This window comes from Eufriesea mexicana, unplaced genomic scaffold (assembly GCF_001483705.2).
Source record: "Eufriesea mexicana isolate 0111107269 unplaced genomic scaffold, ASM148370v2 scaffold484, whole genome shotgun sequence".
Lineage (NCBI taxonomy): Eukaryota > Metazoa > Arthropoda > Insecta > Hymenoptera > Apidae > Eufriesea > Eufriesea mexicana.
Window position 1 is genome coordinate 546,163 of NW_016908637.1, and position 18,935 is coordinate 565,097.

Sequence of the window (18,935 nt, forward strand, 5' to 3'; positions counted from 1 at the left end):
ATTAGACTAACCTACGACGCTCTGACAAACATTCACACACCGATATCGATGCTGCAAGTTTAATCCAACTCCTCGTGGGTTTAATATAACATTGACAATACGAAAAATCAAAATAATTGTAACGAAACAATTAGAAACAAGAACATGGAAAAATAAAAAGAAGAAAACTGAAAAATTTTTTCCATTTTTTATGACTGCAATCAATGTAATCAATGCAATCATCGCTTTCAATACTTTTATTTTTCCTTCTTTTTTTTCGTCCACTGTAGGTTGCTCTTTAAAATATATAATTTGAATTTTTATTTAAACAAATGTACGTGTCGTTACAAATTGTAATTATTACCTTGTCATTTTCTTCAACCTCGTTTCAAACATTTTTTCTCAGATGTCATTTAAACGATTGGACAGCACTGTGGTATTAAAGTTGAGACTAGGTTACAATTCGGTTCGTTCTAAACAAATTTTTCGTCCATAATCACGAAAATTGTCAATTATATTCACGATTTCATTAGTAGATAAGGTAATTTGTTATTTCTGTATCCTGTGTCAGAAACTTTAAATTGTTTCTCTGTCGATGAGTTCATTGTTATCGTGGCATTTTCAACCAACAAGATGATAAGTTCAATGGCAAATGTACGATGTTCATTTGAGCCCTTAGTTATTAATAACGCCTTAATTATTAATCACGCAAATGTCCTATTCGTTTCCATCGTTACAAGGAAAAATACATTGGAAATGATTTTCATTATCCGATGTAATTTCTGCTGATAAATGTATCCGATTCGGTGATCCTACACTCGTTAGAGATCACTATCGATTGACCTGATGGTCGAATCACGTCTTGAAGTAACATCTTTTCCATCGCTTATATCAGCAAATGAAGCTTAAAAAAATATGTTCGACCTTATTTTTATTATCCTTCGTATCTTTTCTTTTTTTTTGTTTTTTGTTTTTTGTTTTTTTTTTCCAACAGGAGAAACACAACGCGTTTACGAATTATTTTTTAATAGGTACGCTTCAAGGTACGAGCATAGCAGTCAGCAACTTTGACTTGGTTAAAGAAGATGTAGATCATACAACAACGTCGAATACTGGCCACGTTTCTTCAATCACTGATCAAGATTCAAGGAGAGCTGCGAAGATATATAAAATAGATAAGATCTTAAAGGTTTTCGCACGCAAGTTGTAGCGTGAGATAACGCTGCATCCTATTAATTCTAACAGCCCTTAGAAATTCATGAAATAATTGTCAGTAATTGTTTTCTGTGCATTTTGTTCGATCACCTCGCAGAAAGTGGAAAATGTGTGAAAGACAGATACGTTGTGATAGATTTCGAGTGACCGTAGCGCGACTTCGCTCTGAATATTTATGACCCCTCGTCGTTAAAGCCTGACAGGAATCAGGACACGCGATCTGACCGTGCAAGCCTATTTTGTCGAAAATACGTCAAGTGCCAATAGTTAATTTCACTAGGAAAAAATACAAAACAATGCGCAATCGCGTGTGTCCGGTCGACAACATGAAACGAACGTTACAAAAGCAATAAAAATGAAAAACAGTCTCCTTCAGATCACCGCGGCCGTAGAGAATAGTTCACCCACCCACTATCAGAGGAAATTCGAATCCTATATATACCAATTCCAGACCTTCCAATAGTATCCTCGTCTAAGGCAAGGGTTTGCTAGATAGCCTTACCGATGAGCCCACTAGCAAGCAGGCCCCACAACAAAACGCATCCCTACCTTTTTTTTCTTTCGTTCCTTCGAACGCTACCCGACCGAAGCCGTTACTCGATCAGAGGATACAACAATCGACATCAACCGTGGGGAAAGACTCCCATATCATAATAGCGTCAATCGTGTTCCGATGTGTGTGCCAATCACATATAAAACAGGTTCTAGTTGATATGTTAGTGCAATTTCAGTGATGCTAGTCCGATCTCAGCAATACTAGCTGCACCACACAATTCGGATCCTTTTATAACACGTATACGGATACCGATAGCCTAAAGGGAATCTCACACGGACAAACATTTCGCAGACGAGACTCCTGAGTACACGAGTGTATATCGGAATTCAAACCTAACGCAAAACAACCCAACTAATTACGATTACATTCAAGCTATCGAAACGTTGAGAACGAAAATCCCTGCAGAACCTCGAATACCCGAGTTGCCGACTGTTGCGTCCGAACACTGCAACTCTCACGGTCCAAGTATTGCAGGGTTGTAAGGCCCGCTACGCTGATGCGAGAGTGCCGAAGGGACGCAATTTATAGTCTAACTTAACCGTTTGAGTGCCAAGCGGCGCGATCGCGCTTCTTCTATTTTGTGTCCAAAAGTGCCAGCGCTCTGAGCTGCGAAGCTGACAATCAGCGCGCTCGGTTGGTGAACGCGGAATATGAGAAGCGCTATCGCGCCGCTCGGCATTTTTGGACACGGAATATGACAAGCGCTATCGCGCCGCTTGGCAAATATCGATTGGGAAACAATAATGACCCGTGGCACTCAAACGGTTAATCGAGATAGGACTGCATGGACTGTTTCCGACTCCTGTCTCAATGCTTTTATAAATTCGGATGTGGCCTGATTGATCGGTGTGAAATGTAAGCGATGGGTGCGTGTTTTTTTATTGGTTGCGTATAGTAATATACAAGTAGTGGCTAGGTGACACGAATGCCCGCGAGACATGGGATGATAGAAATAAAGAAATAAACTAGTCCCTCGCTTGACTTAGGATGTTCGGTCCTAGGGACGCAACAACGACAGAGTCTTCAACGATAACACCGTAAAATACAAACACGACTAAAACTGGCACGAAAAGACCACTGATCTTTTCGCAGTCATCCGCAGGGATCCGCTTCATCTTGTCGTATCGTGCTTAGTCATCGAAACGGCTTATCACATGATATGGAAACCAAAAATTATTAAAACTCAACCTAAACATCGAAAAGAATATGCTAACCTTCGTAATCAACCTCTTTTTACAGAGAAATCAATTTAGGTTAGACCCAACGGAATTCTATCTTCACCGATCAAAATTTAAAATGGATTAGCACAAGGCTTACAATTAGTCTCGAGTGTTACGGTACTCCCGATTGAAATCAACATCACAAGCGACCCCAAATCAATTCGAACACATTCACAAACAGATACAAAGAATTATACAACAGAAAAGTGAAATTATCAGCAGCATTTTAGAAGCAAGAAAACTCTGAAACCATCTTTAGTTGAAACGAGTCTTACGAGTGAACGGAAAGAAGGAAAAATCGCAGTACAGTTAATCAGGAATCCACTAACAAACATAAAACTAACTGACCTCAGAAAAACGAAATAGACAAAACAGTACTCAAAAACAAATTATTCTTACAACTATTCAACAACAACTAACCCCGTTATATTTATATATACACACAGACACCTGGGAAACTGGTAGAGGAAAGGGATTCGCAATTACCTCAAACAAACACACGATAAAAAAGGACCTCCTCAAACAAGCTTTGATTTTCACTTCCGAGACATACGCTATATTCGAAACTACGAAATATGCCATCTTTCCAGGCGTCATGAACGCGATGAAAGCCTTAACATGCAAAAATAAGAAAAAACATAAAATCAAAAGGAACATAGAAGAAAGCTATATGAAAATCTGCAACAGTAACGTAGACAAGACCATCGTCTGGACCCTTTCGCATCAAGGCATAGCAGGCAACGAAAGAGCAGACACCATAGCAAAAGAAGCCTCCACACTTACAATAGTGGAAGCAATTATTCGAGTACGATACCTAGATCGCATCAGTCACCTAACAAAAGAACCATAAAAGAAGAATGGTCCAATACGTGGACAATTACTAAAAGAAGCAAAATATGTAGCTCACAACAATGTAGCACAACAATTTTACTAACAAATGCTGTGTCACAACATGAACAGGAAAGAGAAAACGATACTAGCTCGACTAAGATCCGGACATACCAAAATCACACACGAACATCTCATCAAAATGCTCGAAATTCTAATTTGTGCCAGACTCAATCTACGCCACTAACATCTCATCATATCCTGATGAGTATATGACTAGAAAAGAACCGAAACTATAAGAGAAGAATAGAGAATTAAAAACCCGACACGGCCCTAACTTCGGAAAAACACATAAGAGCTATAATAGTTTTTTTTTTAAGAAACAAATACGTACTTACGAACACGTAAAACAAACCCAAAAAAATATAACTACCCAACACAAACTCGTTGCTAATAATCCCGATGTCCATTCAAGACAGAGACAAGAAGAAAAAGAAAAGAAAGGAAAGAAAGGAAAGAAAAGGAAAAAGGTAAAAGAAAAGTTTAAAAAGTGAAATGCTTAATGTCGTGGTATCGAGGTATACTGAGCACTTTGGACTTATCGTTAGCCAATGGAAGACCGCAACAATCGTTTTATTTTCTATGTTTCGCCGACGAAGAACGAGCACGAACGAGCACGAACGAGCAAGGCGAAGAAATAATGTGAACGTCACCGCCAAGTCCAACGAATACATTCAAAGTGACCCTCCAACGAGTGAAGATGGAATTGACAAATGATCAAATTTTGAATTTAATCGGGACAAACAAAATAGCGAACAATTTTATGCGATGTTTCTAACGCCTGTTATCAAATTAACAAAATTAAAAATGAAACTTCAATGTCCACCATCTGCATTTTCTTCTTTCTCTTTCCTTTATTTCATATAATTCCTTTCATTTAATATAATAAAGCACGCACTTAATGTGATTCTCCTTTTTTCATTGTTTGTGTATCATACTAATTTTTACCATTGCTAGAAAAATGTTACATACAGCGTCGATGCAGCTAATGTGACTAATACGATGAAAATCGTATTCATCTTTAGCCTAATACATAGTTAACTATATAACCTAATAGATAGTTAAATTTTGTCCGTTAACAAATAAATGTTCTATAAGGCTAATCTAAGGGAATAAAAAGATATTTGTAAACATATAGTTGCATACGGTTGTTAATTTAAAATAGTCTATGTAAAAAATATATGAAATTAAAAGAGGCGCGCGCGCGCGCGCACTTACAATTAGCAACACCATCGCTTGATTTTCAAACGAACTTTACGTTATAATTCGAAAACTAAGTTTCCTCGAGATACAATTTACACCGCTTAGAGAGCATAAAATGAATTTCTGATACTAATCTTTTCTGTAATCTTTTGTTGCAAGCTTCATGCCCTTCCATTTACTGCGGGGTGCCATTTATTAAGGTGTACAAAATTTCGAAGAATAATATACGTCGTAAGTATAAGTTATTATTTCATAGAGGCTGAGAAAATAGAACTGCAGATGAGAAATTATTTTATAGATGGAACGAAATATCATAAATAGTGTACCGTTGATGATATGTATCGTGTATCGAGAAAGGCAGATTAAAGTTAAGGGCCGAAAAAGAAAAAAACGTTGCAAAAATGTATACGAAACGTGAAAAGATGTTGGTTATTCCATGCGTGTTATACGAAAGATGTTTGGCATCTTCCTTCAGCAAGGAAAACCGAAAAAGTGAGAAGAATCTGTAAAGAAATTCATTAATCTGTATCGATATTATGATAATTTAACGATGTATAAGGAAATTTTGGAAATTTTCAACTTTAACGGTTAGAATTTGCTCATAAAAATATAAATAACAAGCAGAACGAGTAAACTTTGATCACATTGGAATATAAGTTCATCCAACTTTTTCCTAAAATTTAATCTGACCAATTCAAAGAATGACAAAATTTTTATTACTTATTATTATATATTGGCATGATGATATATGAAAAATAAAAAGCTTTCGAATAGGTAATTTTAATGAAGCCAAAGTAAAACATTTAGCGCACATAGCAAACATTCTCACCGAATTATGATCATAATATGGCAAAACAAAAGAGGTATGTTAACGACTACTACTTGCTTCGCCAATTACTTAATCTAAGGTAGTGCAAGGAGGAATATTGGTAATTCAGGTTATTAAATAGTTATTATACTCCATCCAAATTTTCTCAAGTATTACTACTTAAAGCAATACTTATATGAATGAATACTCGCATAATGTATAAGGAGAAGTAGGAAGATAAAAGCATTATATTAACTATGCTAAATAATAAAAGTCCAAGCACCGCTATATTTGATAAGTAAGAACCGTGTCTCAATATGTTTAAAAACAATCAACATTTCTTATCGGAAATATTTCAAACGACGAAACACGATATTACATAAACACGATATAATTATAAATATAAATATGAAAAATGATGCTACAAATATTATGATAAATTAAAGAATCATGGTTGAAACGCTCATAAAGCAGAAATTCATCGACCATGCAAAATTGCTTTAAGCTGCAGAGAAAAAAATATGAAAAATAAAATGTTCCTATCATTTAATGTAATAATAAAAATCCAACGATTTAACTGTTGAAATTCTTTAAGTTATTAAAAAATCACCTAATGTCTCTATATTCTCAACGTTTCCTAACTTATAACCTCCACTTGTTAGACATCTGATGAGACATCGATATGTTTTATTTTCTTATCATTTTTCTCTATTTTCCCTATTTTCTTATTATTCTCCAACAGTTTGAATTTATAAGAAATATACTCTATTCTGATGTACAAATACAATTTTTCAGACTTTTATTCTTAAATCTCAAAATCAGTAAATCACCATATTCGCGTAACCCTCGGTTTCTACTCGTGAGATCAAGATAGTTATAAAAGGAAAAGAAATGTGCATATAATGAAAAGTGTTGTAAAATATAAATTCAGATGAAAAATATTTCCTGGCTACAAAATGGTTTGCTTGATACTGATAATTGTATAAGGTGTGAAAAAGGACATCGTACAACTGGATGTCACTGGAATATGATATATCGATTGGACACACTCGGTTTAATAAAAGTTAATATAAGAGAAATACCGTAAAATTAACCTTGATCAATTTTTTCGAAAGGAAAGAAATAAACATTTTCTTTTGTCATAGCGTATTCTGTTCGTCACTAGCACCAATAAGTTAAAGGAGAAATTATAAATAAATAAAGAAAGAAAGAAGGAAAGGAAAGGAAAGGAAAGGAACGGAAAGGAAAGGAAGGAAAGAAGGAAGGAAGGAAGGTAAGAAATTCTATAAACACGTCGCGGTAATTACCGACCAACATGTATAACGGATAATGAAAATATCAGCTGCTCACCACGAATAGCTTGGACTTTAATTGTTCGTTATCGTCGAATCGCAACTGAGCCAAGTTGTAGCTAATAGTAAAACCCCAATAAGAATTATGATATCGTTTAGCGAATTAGCAGAGGCAACCTTATGGCACCCATTGTTGTCATACTACTGAAATAAAACCAAAAGAAATGCGCAACAATTTGAAATAAAATGTTATAATAAAATGAGGTGAAACATAAGGTGAAAAAACTCAGTTTTTGTTTCCTGAAAATGTCAATTCGTTTGACAAAATCATATAAAGTTCGTGGATATTACAGGTAAATAAACTCGTCTTAATAGAACAATTAACCGACTACGACATTGGACTATAAAAAAATAAATATTAAAGTGCAACAAAATTTCAATACTCGTGAGAAAACCATTAATATGACCTTGAGAGAACTTTTTTCCTTTATCACCATCAGATGTACGCTTTAGAAACATTTAAACGCTGGTTTGTCAATTTTTCCTAGCTTTTATAGTAACGGAAATAACGTATATGTTCGATGTAAGCGAATTACTCTGTATATATGCACACGGACTAAAATGTTAGCAGTTTGTTATTTGTCTAAATAAAAATAAACCAGAATCGAACACGTAGACGCATACGCAAAGTTTAACGTAGTATAAATTTGTAATTTAGAGAAGGTAATCTGCAGGTGTATCGGAAATTATTTCTTAGCATATGAAATATGTATGTAAATACGTATATCGAGAGTGCAAAGAAAATTGTAGATCGTCGTAATTTTCAGCAATTGGAACAATAGTTTCTCGATGAAGAACTTATAGAACAGCTGTCTACTTCACTAGCATGGAGCAGGTGTTATTGCTTATGATCGCGTGTATCGACAAATCGATTTATGCAAAGTGCACCGAAAAGTATATAGTAGATTGCAAAAGCATACGATAATAAGAACAATAATACATAGCAAAGACCTTACAAAGAATCATCGCGTACAAAAACTTGATAGGAATGATTATACCGTTCGATGAGAATTTTCTCGTCAAATGCTACAAAAATTCAAAGAAAATTCACTAATATGGATAATCTAAGAAATCTTCTTAAGCAACGGAAAGTTTCGATGTGTAAAAGTTTTCGCTTCATAGAGGCTCGTTAGAGTAACATCAGCATCTCTTAATCATCGAAAATGAGGAAGTGGCATTAAAGATGTATCGAAGACATAGACATTGAGATATATAAGAAATTGAATAATCCGTACATGTACGGCATACCCACCATGAATTGACTTTGAGAAACGATGTACATATACTTATGTACATAGCCGCTCGATGGTTTAAGGAATTATAATTACTTATAATTTCTTCCTTTTTATTTTCTAAACGAAAAATACAAGAAAAAAGTAGTCTTTCTTCAACTCTTCAAGACAGTTGAAATGAAGAGCATGTTTTGCTGCACTAAATAAATACTAACTAAAAATGAAACGAATAATTTAATTTATCGGAGAGTATAATAGGAAGAAAAGGAAAGGAAAGGAAAAAAATACATAACATTGTTCGTTAGTACATGACAAAATACAAATCGTTTAATCCTTCGCGGATCATTAATAAAATGTGAAAAGTTGACTTTCTTCGAGAAGTCATTGCAACAATGTTATGTTGTTATGGTTGTTATGTCGATGGAATTATCGGAAAATGTAGTGGTGACATGAGCATCGCATGAAATTTGAAAATTTATTACATATATACGTATACGTGACAAATATGTCTGAAACCATTTGCTAACGTGACGTGTGCAAAGGAATGTTTCATCGATGTTTCAAATATAATTTCAAGATATAATCCATCATTTTAGCAATAAAAATGAAATCATATCAGAAATAGAAAAAAAAAAATGCAACTTTCTGATTCTATCTGCGTTACACGTATCAAAGATATCGTAAAACACTTATATATTATTTCATAGGTAGACATAATATGTCTAAACATATGTGTAAACATTTTTATGACACATGAAAATGAATAATTCTTTTTAAATGCAGCGTTATATTCTTTTATTCGTAATTTTCATCGTTAAAACGATGAATAGACAAAGGAATGAGAAAAGAATTGAAATGTTGAAAAAAAGATACAAAAAAGAGTGGAAGAAAAGATTTGGAAAGCGAGGACGCGTTTTGCAAAGAAAATCAAGAAATTGAAGGAAATTGAAGGAAATTGAAGGAGGAATTTAGAAGATGAAGGTGGGCGAAGGTGAATGAAACGAGGAAAGCAAGAAATTAAACAGAAAGGTTGAATATCTTGAAAATAAGTGCAGGCAGATTGGCAAAAGGAAGTGAAAATAAGGTTTTTCAAGGATAGAAGAAAGAAGTAAAAATATAAAGGATAAAGGAAAACTAATTGAATATTTTAAAAAGCTAGCTCGACATTATTAGTCGAAGAACTAATAATGGAACGAGAAAGAAAAAAGATTATCGAGGAGTATGTGCTAACAATCTCAATGGGAGAACAAATGGGAGAACAAATGGGAGAACAAATGGGAGAACAAGTGAAGATAAAAATGGAAAATTGACATTTATAGGAACAAGAGGAAGTTCGATACTGAATTACGTAATTATCAAACAGTAATTATCCTGTTATATCCTGTTAAGATCATCGACGGTATACGAAAAAGAGGAATTGGCTCACCTATCCTAAAATGAAAGGAAAATGATAAGAAGATAAAACTAGAGGACAGAATGAAAGATTCGACTAACAATAAGATATCCAGGGAAGTAGCAAGAAAAGCAGGTACAAGAGAAAAACTAAAAAGAGTAAAAGACTCGATGAATAATATAGAGATCATATGAAAAATATAGAACGGAGAAGAATATATGCGAGAAAATGACCAAAGGGATATAAACAGACGAAGAGGATGAAGGATAGAGGAAAAATGATAAATGAATGGGGAGAAAAAAGGCAATGAAATGGAACATGGAAAAGAAAGCAAAGACAGAGCACTTAAAAGCTGCTAAAAGGAAGGGGAGACAAGAGAAAAGAGACAAGAGTAAGCGATGAAAAGAAGGGAAGAATGAAATCAAGAGGAAAAGATAACTGTTGATCGAATTTTCCAAGTAATTCCTAAGGAATTAGGCTACATAAGGAATGAAAAGACACTAAATGGAATAAGGAAGGAAGAAAGAATTGTCGTTACTTAATGTAGAATATAAAATATTATCGACATTACTATGCCAAAAAATAATAAGATGGGTTGAAGAGAACTGGAACTTGGTAGACAATCGTAAAACTGCGTCTTCGCTTTCAACTAACTAATTAAATATGGAATGAAGATAAAAAGGGATAAATTATATGCATAAATAGAGTACTTAAGAAAGAATTTAAGAAATTATAGACGTTAGGTTAGAAATAAAATATACAATACGATTAGACAAATAGAGAAGAGAAAGAGAGCGATCGATACCAAAGTAACTGGCAGTTTTGTTACAACCAGAGACATAAAACAGCTCTCTTAGTACCATATTGTTTAATCTTTATTCTCGAGGAAATGAAAAAAGGAGGAAAAAGAGAAGAAACATGTTAAGATACTTTGTGGAAAGGCACATGAGAAAGAACGAGTTTATCCTCGATGTAATTAAAACGAAAATAATAATATTTTCGTATTATTATTGATATTGGGTATTGGGTATTGAGAAGAAAAGAAGTGTAAATCACGGGGATACTTGGGTTATTACAAATGTAATTTCAGGGTTAATGTAATTTGAGATTTCGAATCAGGATTGAATTGAACAATTGATAGTGGTATATACTCTTTAATCTGATTAACGGGGGCAGGAGGAATAGTATAGTAATAGTAATAAAATCATTAATAATGAAACCGAAAATAAAATAAGTTCATAATAAATTTCATAATAATAAATACGATATTGAATTTGAAGAGAAGCTAAACATTTACTCATTGATGTAATTATACATCGTATAATTGATACTCTATATTTCTACTCGACCACCCAATTGCAAAAATTGAGATTTCGACAAAAATTATATTCACAGCACGAAAAAATACTGAAACTTTGGGTCTTTTCGATTCGACCTTCTCACTTTCAACTACTTATAGCACTATTGCCGCATAAGTGCAATAACTATGCATTTCTTTTTTTTTTTTAATAATTCTACGATATAAATGAAAAAACGGTCATTAAAAATAGTAATAAGCATTCATTTGTATTTTTACTGAACTTGGATTCTGAACCCAAGTTGACACTTGTAGAATTAATTAAAGATAATCTAGAATAAATATCGCATTTAGTGATTACACGCTACGACAAGTTTCAAAAAACGGAAAACCCGTTGAAACTATTCTCTCGAAATCGTATCTAATTATAACGAGTACAAGGGCGAATACGATCAGCACCACAGGAAATTTGATAAATTAGACGAAAACAGTTATAACATTTTAAGTACAATTTACCGAGATCCGGCGAAACCACGATTGCCGAATGTATAAGACAAGACCAATAAGCATGACATGCATCGATAATACAAGTTGTCACGAATATATCCCTATCGAAAAAGCACGTATAATTGACAATAAGAAAATGAAACACGAGAGTAATGATACTACGATGCGGAAAAGGTAAACCAACGCTACTTCGCATAACGTTCGTCAAATGACATAGAAAAACCCATTATGAAATATCACGAACAAGCATGAAAATTCTCTTCACCCTTCATATGAATGATCGAGCAGATATTCTATAATCATTTATATGAATAACATCTTAATTGTATTTAACACACCAGATGGCATTCAAAATATCTATTTCTATTCTATTAACTATTCTAATAGCTATTTCTCAGGTAAAGAATTTAGATCGAGTTCAAAGAATTTAGATTCGAGATACCTTGTCATGGATTTTCACTAGGATACTAACGACCATAACGCGATTACATTAGCCAAAACACTGCAAACCCTGTGACACTCCAATAAAAACGAAAAGACATATTTACGTACTAGTCTATAAGTGAAAATTAAAGCGCTAAATATGCTCTATAAAATATATAAAAATATGTTCAATAAAAATTTGTCTTTCAAATAACATATACGAAATAGTTATTAAAAAGTAAAGCTAAATTCGACAAAGTTAAATTAACATAATTTTCCAACATAATTAATTTCATTCGAATAAATCAAAATTATATATAGTGGATACTGATATAATGGAATTTTGTTAACATTCAGCTATTTTCCTTGAATTTAATTTAACAAACCACGATTTCATACTATAAACATTAATTGATATAACTATTTTCAAAAAATCCAGTTTAATAAAGCAATAATGTTGTAAAGTATCAATGAAAATGAATGACATTTCTCTTATTTCGCTCATAATATTGTATTTCTCTTTCCAGTATTGCCTCTATATAATGTTTATAAAATATTTTAGGATAATTATTTTATGAACATGTCTCGTTTCAGCTGCATACAATGATTGAATACAAGCAAATGCTGTCAACAAATTTGCAGTCCCTGTTAGCAAGGTTTCTAGCAATGCGAAAATTCTCCCTTTTGTACATGACTGTCTATATTACAGAATATGTCGGATTTTTTATAATGTACATTATAAAAAACACACGCACACACGCATTCTTTCTATAATATTCTTTACCGAAAATCACATTTTAATTTAATCTCTTTCTTTACTATATGTCTTTGCTTTTTTCTTTCTATATACGTTTTTTAACTGTGATTAAGCAATTAACGATTATACACGTATGTGGGAGATAACATCAACAAAATTTCAAAAATAAAAGTCACATAAATAATGACAATTATAAGCTATCAAAACCACGTGAGAGTTATTCAAAAGATAATAACCACGCGAAGCATACAACACAAAACTGCAGTCTCTTAAAAGGCAATGCTGTTACTTCACCATTAAAGTCATTTCCTATCAAGGAAATTTACATCGGTAAAAGAGTAAAAAATGCAAATAATATTATATATGTTACTCAACTTATTATATCTGTTACTCTTTAAACCAGTACTTTGACTAATGATTAACATTGAAAATAGAAAGACATATGATAGTTACTGAGAAAAGTTGGAAAGTTGAATATAATTCAAGAAGCATAACTTATGTTTAGAAACTGTACGATGATTAAAGCAGAAGTTTGCAAAATGCAGAAATAGGTAGATCTATTTTTCGAGTAATTAAATTGCTAAAAGATGTTCCTCACATATTATACGTGATTTACTTTAACAAAAAAGTGATTATGACGGATAAACAGAAAGCGATAAATTTAGACCTATAAGAGAGTTCTTTCACAAATGATTAGAAATACTGTAAAATTATATAATCCTGCAGAAAATGTAGAATAATGTAAAATACCTTCCGAATAAGCCAGCAAAATATGGGGTAAAAATATGGATCTTCTGCAAATATAAGTTTCTACACATTTAACATCTTATACAGTACTTAAAAATCCCAACTTTATACAGAAATAATACCTCGAACAATACCTGAAAAAGATTAAGGATACGTGCAGTATTAGATTTATTTTCTCAACTTAGAGAACAAAATATTACTCGTGATCATATTTTAACTTTATGCAAATTTATCGGGATGAATATGTAAGCAAACGATTTACAAAAAAAAAAATCATTCGTAATAATAAGAAAGAATAATTTATGTAATTCTACCTTCTATTTTAGTAAGAACACCAACCGTATAAATTGTATCATATATTTCTAAAATGTATAGAAATCCAATAAACATAATATACTACCATAAAAAAATGACAGGGATCATAAACAAAGCATAAATAATATTAGATTACAAGATAATAAGGCGAGTTCGTCAAATTGACCTATTAAAACAAAATATTGTAATATGTATATTTAAGAATGAATCTATTTGTCAACCTATTATTACTTCCTAATAGAATTTATACTGCTTTTGTACCGCAAAAAGAAATCAACTAATAATAAAAAAAAAGACCAATATATAAAAAAAGATGTTTTTAAAAGAATTGGATAAAATCCTAATAAAGCCAGAAACATCTACCAGTAGATATAGATATTTATAGTAGATATAGTAGAATTATAGATATAATAGTAGATATTTTAATAATAAATATAAAAAAATAATTGTAGTTTTATATAGCATTAAGAAAAGAAACAAATGGTCATAATGTAAATTCCATCTTTAAAATTGCAACGGAGAGTGGTATAACATATTTTAATACATTTTTATCTGAATCTTTTAAAATATTATTAATATATACTATGTGATACTTCAAATATAAATATACATGTATATAAGCGTAAATATATAACATATAACATATGTATTTCTATGTTATATTTTATAATCGAATGAAGGAAATGTAATTTTTTTGTGCAGAATAAATAATATATTAATTATATATGAACTGTACTATTTCCAAAATGTTATATTTTTGTTTATAGCTGTGTAAATGAACAAAACCTTTTCACTGAAAAGACATAAACTATCTATTACTAATATCTCTTCTCGTTTCCTTAAATACTGAATTTCCAATTGTATAGACTACAATCTCTCATGTACTTTCATTTTAAATAATAAAGAATAAATATTGACCCTGTCTCATTTCTCTTATCTAACACTGTACATTTGAATAATATTATAACAATGAAAATCATTATATTAAATATTTTCTTTAATATATTGTTATGTATATATAAAAGAATAAATTAACATAATAATATCACATCACTTTGAAAGTTGTTGCATATCTTATAAGATGCAATTAAGCAACCCATCTTAAGACCCATATATATATATATTAAAAGGTAGAAAAATTTTTCTTTTTGCGATAAAATTCACACAAAAATGCAGAAAAGACTTTTGAAATAACTTGACATTTCTTTTTTGTACTGATCTCATGTGAATAATTAAATTTTATTCGAACAAAGCTTTTGTTAAGATTATTAGTATTATCAACATTATTCAAAAGTTTAATATTCCAAAGAATTACCAATTTTTCAAACATATATTTTCTACTTTTCTTTTAAATTTACATGTGAAAAATATTCATATTTAGAAAATAAAAAATCTTTTTCACCTCTCCACCTACTAAAAAACTATTATCACAGGATTACTCCAATAATAAATAATGTTAAAAGTAATAAATAATGTTAAAAGTAAACAGATTATAAATATGGCTAATAGAATAAAATTGCTAATCAAAATATTATCCATATATTTTGAGCAAAAAATTGATAAAGAAGAAATATCAAATCTTAATCTATTTAGAACAAAAATTTAAAGCGATAAAAGAAAATTTTCTTTCACTATTGGAATACAAAAGTATTTAATTTGAACTTTTAATTCATGAAAAATTTATATGTTCTAATACTTCTTTATAGACATAAAAGTATATTTACGTAAATGATGATTGTAAATATTACAACCTATATTAGAATTTAATTTTCCTATTATGACTGTCTCATGATATTTAATTTTCATATTTTCAATAAATTGTCATATAACAATTTTCATAGTTTCTTCATCAACATAATGACATCTTGATCATAATACGGAATAATATAAATATTTTTAATAACATACAAAAGACATAATTATTCATATTCACTACTAAAATCTTCTAATTTGTAATACAAACAAGAAACATATACATTTTATATCAAATGAAATATATAATAAATGATTTTCGAATTATGAATAATCTTCTGTATAATGTAACAAATAAAATTTTTTTAATTAAATGTGCATAAAGTTATCAGTACAGGATTTTATGTTATTGAAAAATATAAAAAATGAATATGAATAATCTTGAGCTATTAAATTAAACAAATAAACAAATATTTTATTCAAAAATATGAATAAAACATTCCATATATATTGTATTATCAAATGGTATATATTATTTAAATAATATTTGTTAATAAGATAAATTGTATTATTTTTGCTAATAAAGTAATTGTATTTTTTTATACTAATCTAAATAATTTTATTATGCATTGTAATTTAATTTTATTAGTCATGACTTCATGTTTAGATAAATTGTATTGTTTGTTTATAACAAATTCAATAAAGTATTGTAAAATTTGATTATCAATTAAAATATTTGAACACAGGTCTCCTAGATTACTCTAAAATTATATTTACTCTGACCTGAATTGCTTGGAATCCTCTGCCATGTAAATCCACAAAATCCCACTGCCCTGTTGGACGGTGGAAAAGTAAGAAGGCATTGCGTTGATTGTATATATTCATACTCAATTACCTGTGGGCAAAAACACTGCCCATTATGGATATAGACTGATACTTCTAAATACTCATTAATATGTAGATCATTGATCATACATAAGTAGGATTGCATTACTTTTTTCTGCAGAACCTACACAATAACCTACATCCATATCCAGTGTACTTATAGATCAAATGTATGAAATATAAATATTTCCATATTGCTAATATACCCAATATTTATAATGATAATCAGAATAAAAGAAAAGAGGATATTGAAGACATAAACCCTACATATGAGAAATAAATTATTTATAATTATAATACAATAACGTCCACATCAAATGAAAATCACATTGTAAATTAAAATGTACAAATCCTAATATTTCACTTTCTTTCACCTGTGAAAAAAACACTGACTACTATAATTATACTTAAATTAATGTCTGTAATATTACATTAAAAGCAAAATATACAATAATGCAATAATAAATAACTTTAATAAAAGTTAATACTTATATATTTATATCATTAAATAATATATTAAACCTCACATTATATTAAAATCCTATAAAAATTAAAAACAGGTATACATAAATTCATAAACCTAAATATAAATTTATAAGCTTTTTAAACATTTGTAATATTTCCAAAGATAAATTTTATATTACAATATTAATATATTTTCTTTTTTTTCATATTCATTCTAAAAATACTCACATCTAAGATATTAAAGAACATGTTATTTTACTTATGTAACAATATTTCATACCTGCCATCGTAACAGCTGTGTTCTCATTGTCAATTGCATCTGCCAATACAGATTTATTTGCAGCTTTGCATACTTTCAAATGTTTATTTATCCGACTTTGGGCTTTATGATCACGCAATGCTAATAAATTCTAAACATAAAAAAAGCAATAATAACGAAATATTATAAATCCATATATCAAATCAGCATTTAGAAACTAATTATACGTGAATAAAATTCAGTACCTCTCTTTTTTTCTTTTCTTCCAACGCTTTCTGTCTTTCTTCCTCTTCCTTACGAGCCAGAAATTTTTTTATATTTTCCGAAAGTGACTTACTTTGTTTAGTTGGCTTTTTGGGTGGAGCAAATTTTGTTTGGTAACAGGCAATTGGCTATAAAAAAAAAACAGAGCATAATATTATTAAAAATGATTAGTTTTTAAAGATAAAGAGACAGTAGAAAAAGAAAATATAATAACCTGCTTGTTATTTTCATTTTTCTGTGCCACACTCAGCAAAGTACCAAAATCCATGTTAATAATAAAATGAAATGATATTACTAAATTATAAATACCATGACATATCTTTTACGTTCACATATTAAATTTAACCTTCATGTTCAATCGTAACTATTTCAATGTATTCCTCGATCTCTAAACACTGATAATTAAGTCAGTTAAAATGTACAAATTATCACATAAATACTTTTGAACGTTTACTAGAAAAGTAAGTCTTCGAATAACTAAAAGGATTCAAGATGAACTAAATATTTGCAAGATATAGCGCACATATAAAATGATACTAGCTTTGCCCGATAGATGGCAACTAACAAGTATTGTCATAAATGAAGTACAGAATAGATCAATCATTCAAAGTATTTTTTCGTCCCATATTTGGAAGTTCTAGAATCTCCTTGTTATTGAGTGTTATCATAAACGAGGTATATGTAGAATAAGCCTACAGAGAATATGTCGTGTGCGCACACGTGAGTGCGTGTGTGGAAATGCCTGAAATTTAATTGCGGTAGTATGTGCATATGTACTGTCCGTTCGAGAAAAGAAGACACGGCAGGTTTACATTCTCACTGCTGATTAACTCCGCTGACACTCCTTTGATCACAAATAGTATTAGCCGAAAACTGTGACGAAGATCATCGGCGGGCTGTAATGAAACTGAGTGAGTTAGGATAAAGCGCATCGTAGTTTTTTAACCTAAATGTTAGGTATAAAGAAACAGAAAGCTGACATTACGCTTCAAATATTTATATAAAACATGGAAATGAGAAAAAAGAAAATATTTATTTTGCTTTTTACTGAACTATTTCCTAAGAGAATCTTTTCTTTTTAGTTTAAGTATTATTGTGATAATAACATGTTTTCTGCGTATTACTAATATTTAACGACAAAACGTGAAAAAGAAATACAAAACTCATTATAATTAGAATATAAATGTTCAGTGAAACACGTCATTTCTATATAAAAATTACGTATTACACGAACACTCTACTTTTCTACTATTTAGAAATAATTTTTACTTGTTTCAATAGTTTACTTAATTCTTTTACTTACAATTGCTATTTAAAAACGTATTTACTGTAAAACATTGTAATGTGAAATTTGTATTTATGTGATGAGCAAACCTGGTTTCAACTGTGGTTGAAGGAAATATACTTTTCAATAAGAATATATGCAAAAATGTTTTTTATTTGTCCGTTTATTAATCTTTTGTTATGTATGTTCAATA

At 30.6% G+C, this 18,935-nt stretch overlaps 1 protein-coding gene across 1 annotated transcript in view; it reads right to left on the bottom strand.

Moving 5' to 3' along the window:
- LOC108545561 (protein SPT2 homolog) overlaps window positions 1-17,899 on the bottom strand; it is a 53,591-nt gene extending 35,692 nt beyond the window's left edge. Inside the window, exons 1-3 of the mRNA XM_017897241.1 lie at window positions 17,672-17,899; window positions 17,439-17,585; window positions 17,215-17,344 (exon numbers count right to left, since the gene is read on the bottom strand). Coding sequence (XP_017752730.1) covers window positions 17,215-17,344; window positions 17,439-17,585; window positions 17,672-17,725 — 331 coding nt within the window. The 5' untranslated portion in view covers window positions 17,726-17,899. The remainder of the gene's footprint in view (window positions 1-17,214; window positions 17,345-17,438; window positions 17,586-17,671) is intronic.
- Between the last annotated feature and the right edge of the window lie 1,036 nt (window positions 17,900-18,935).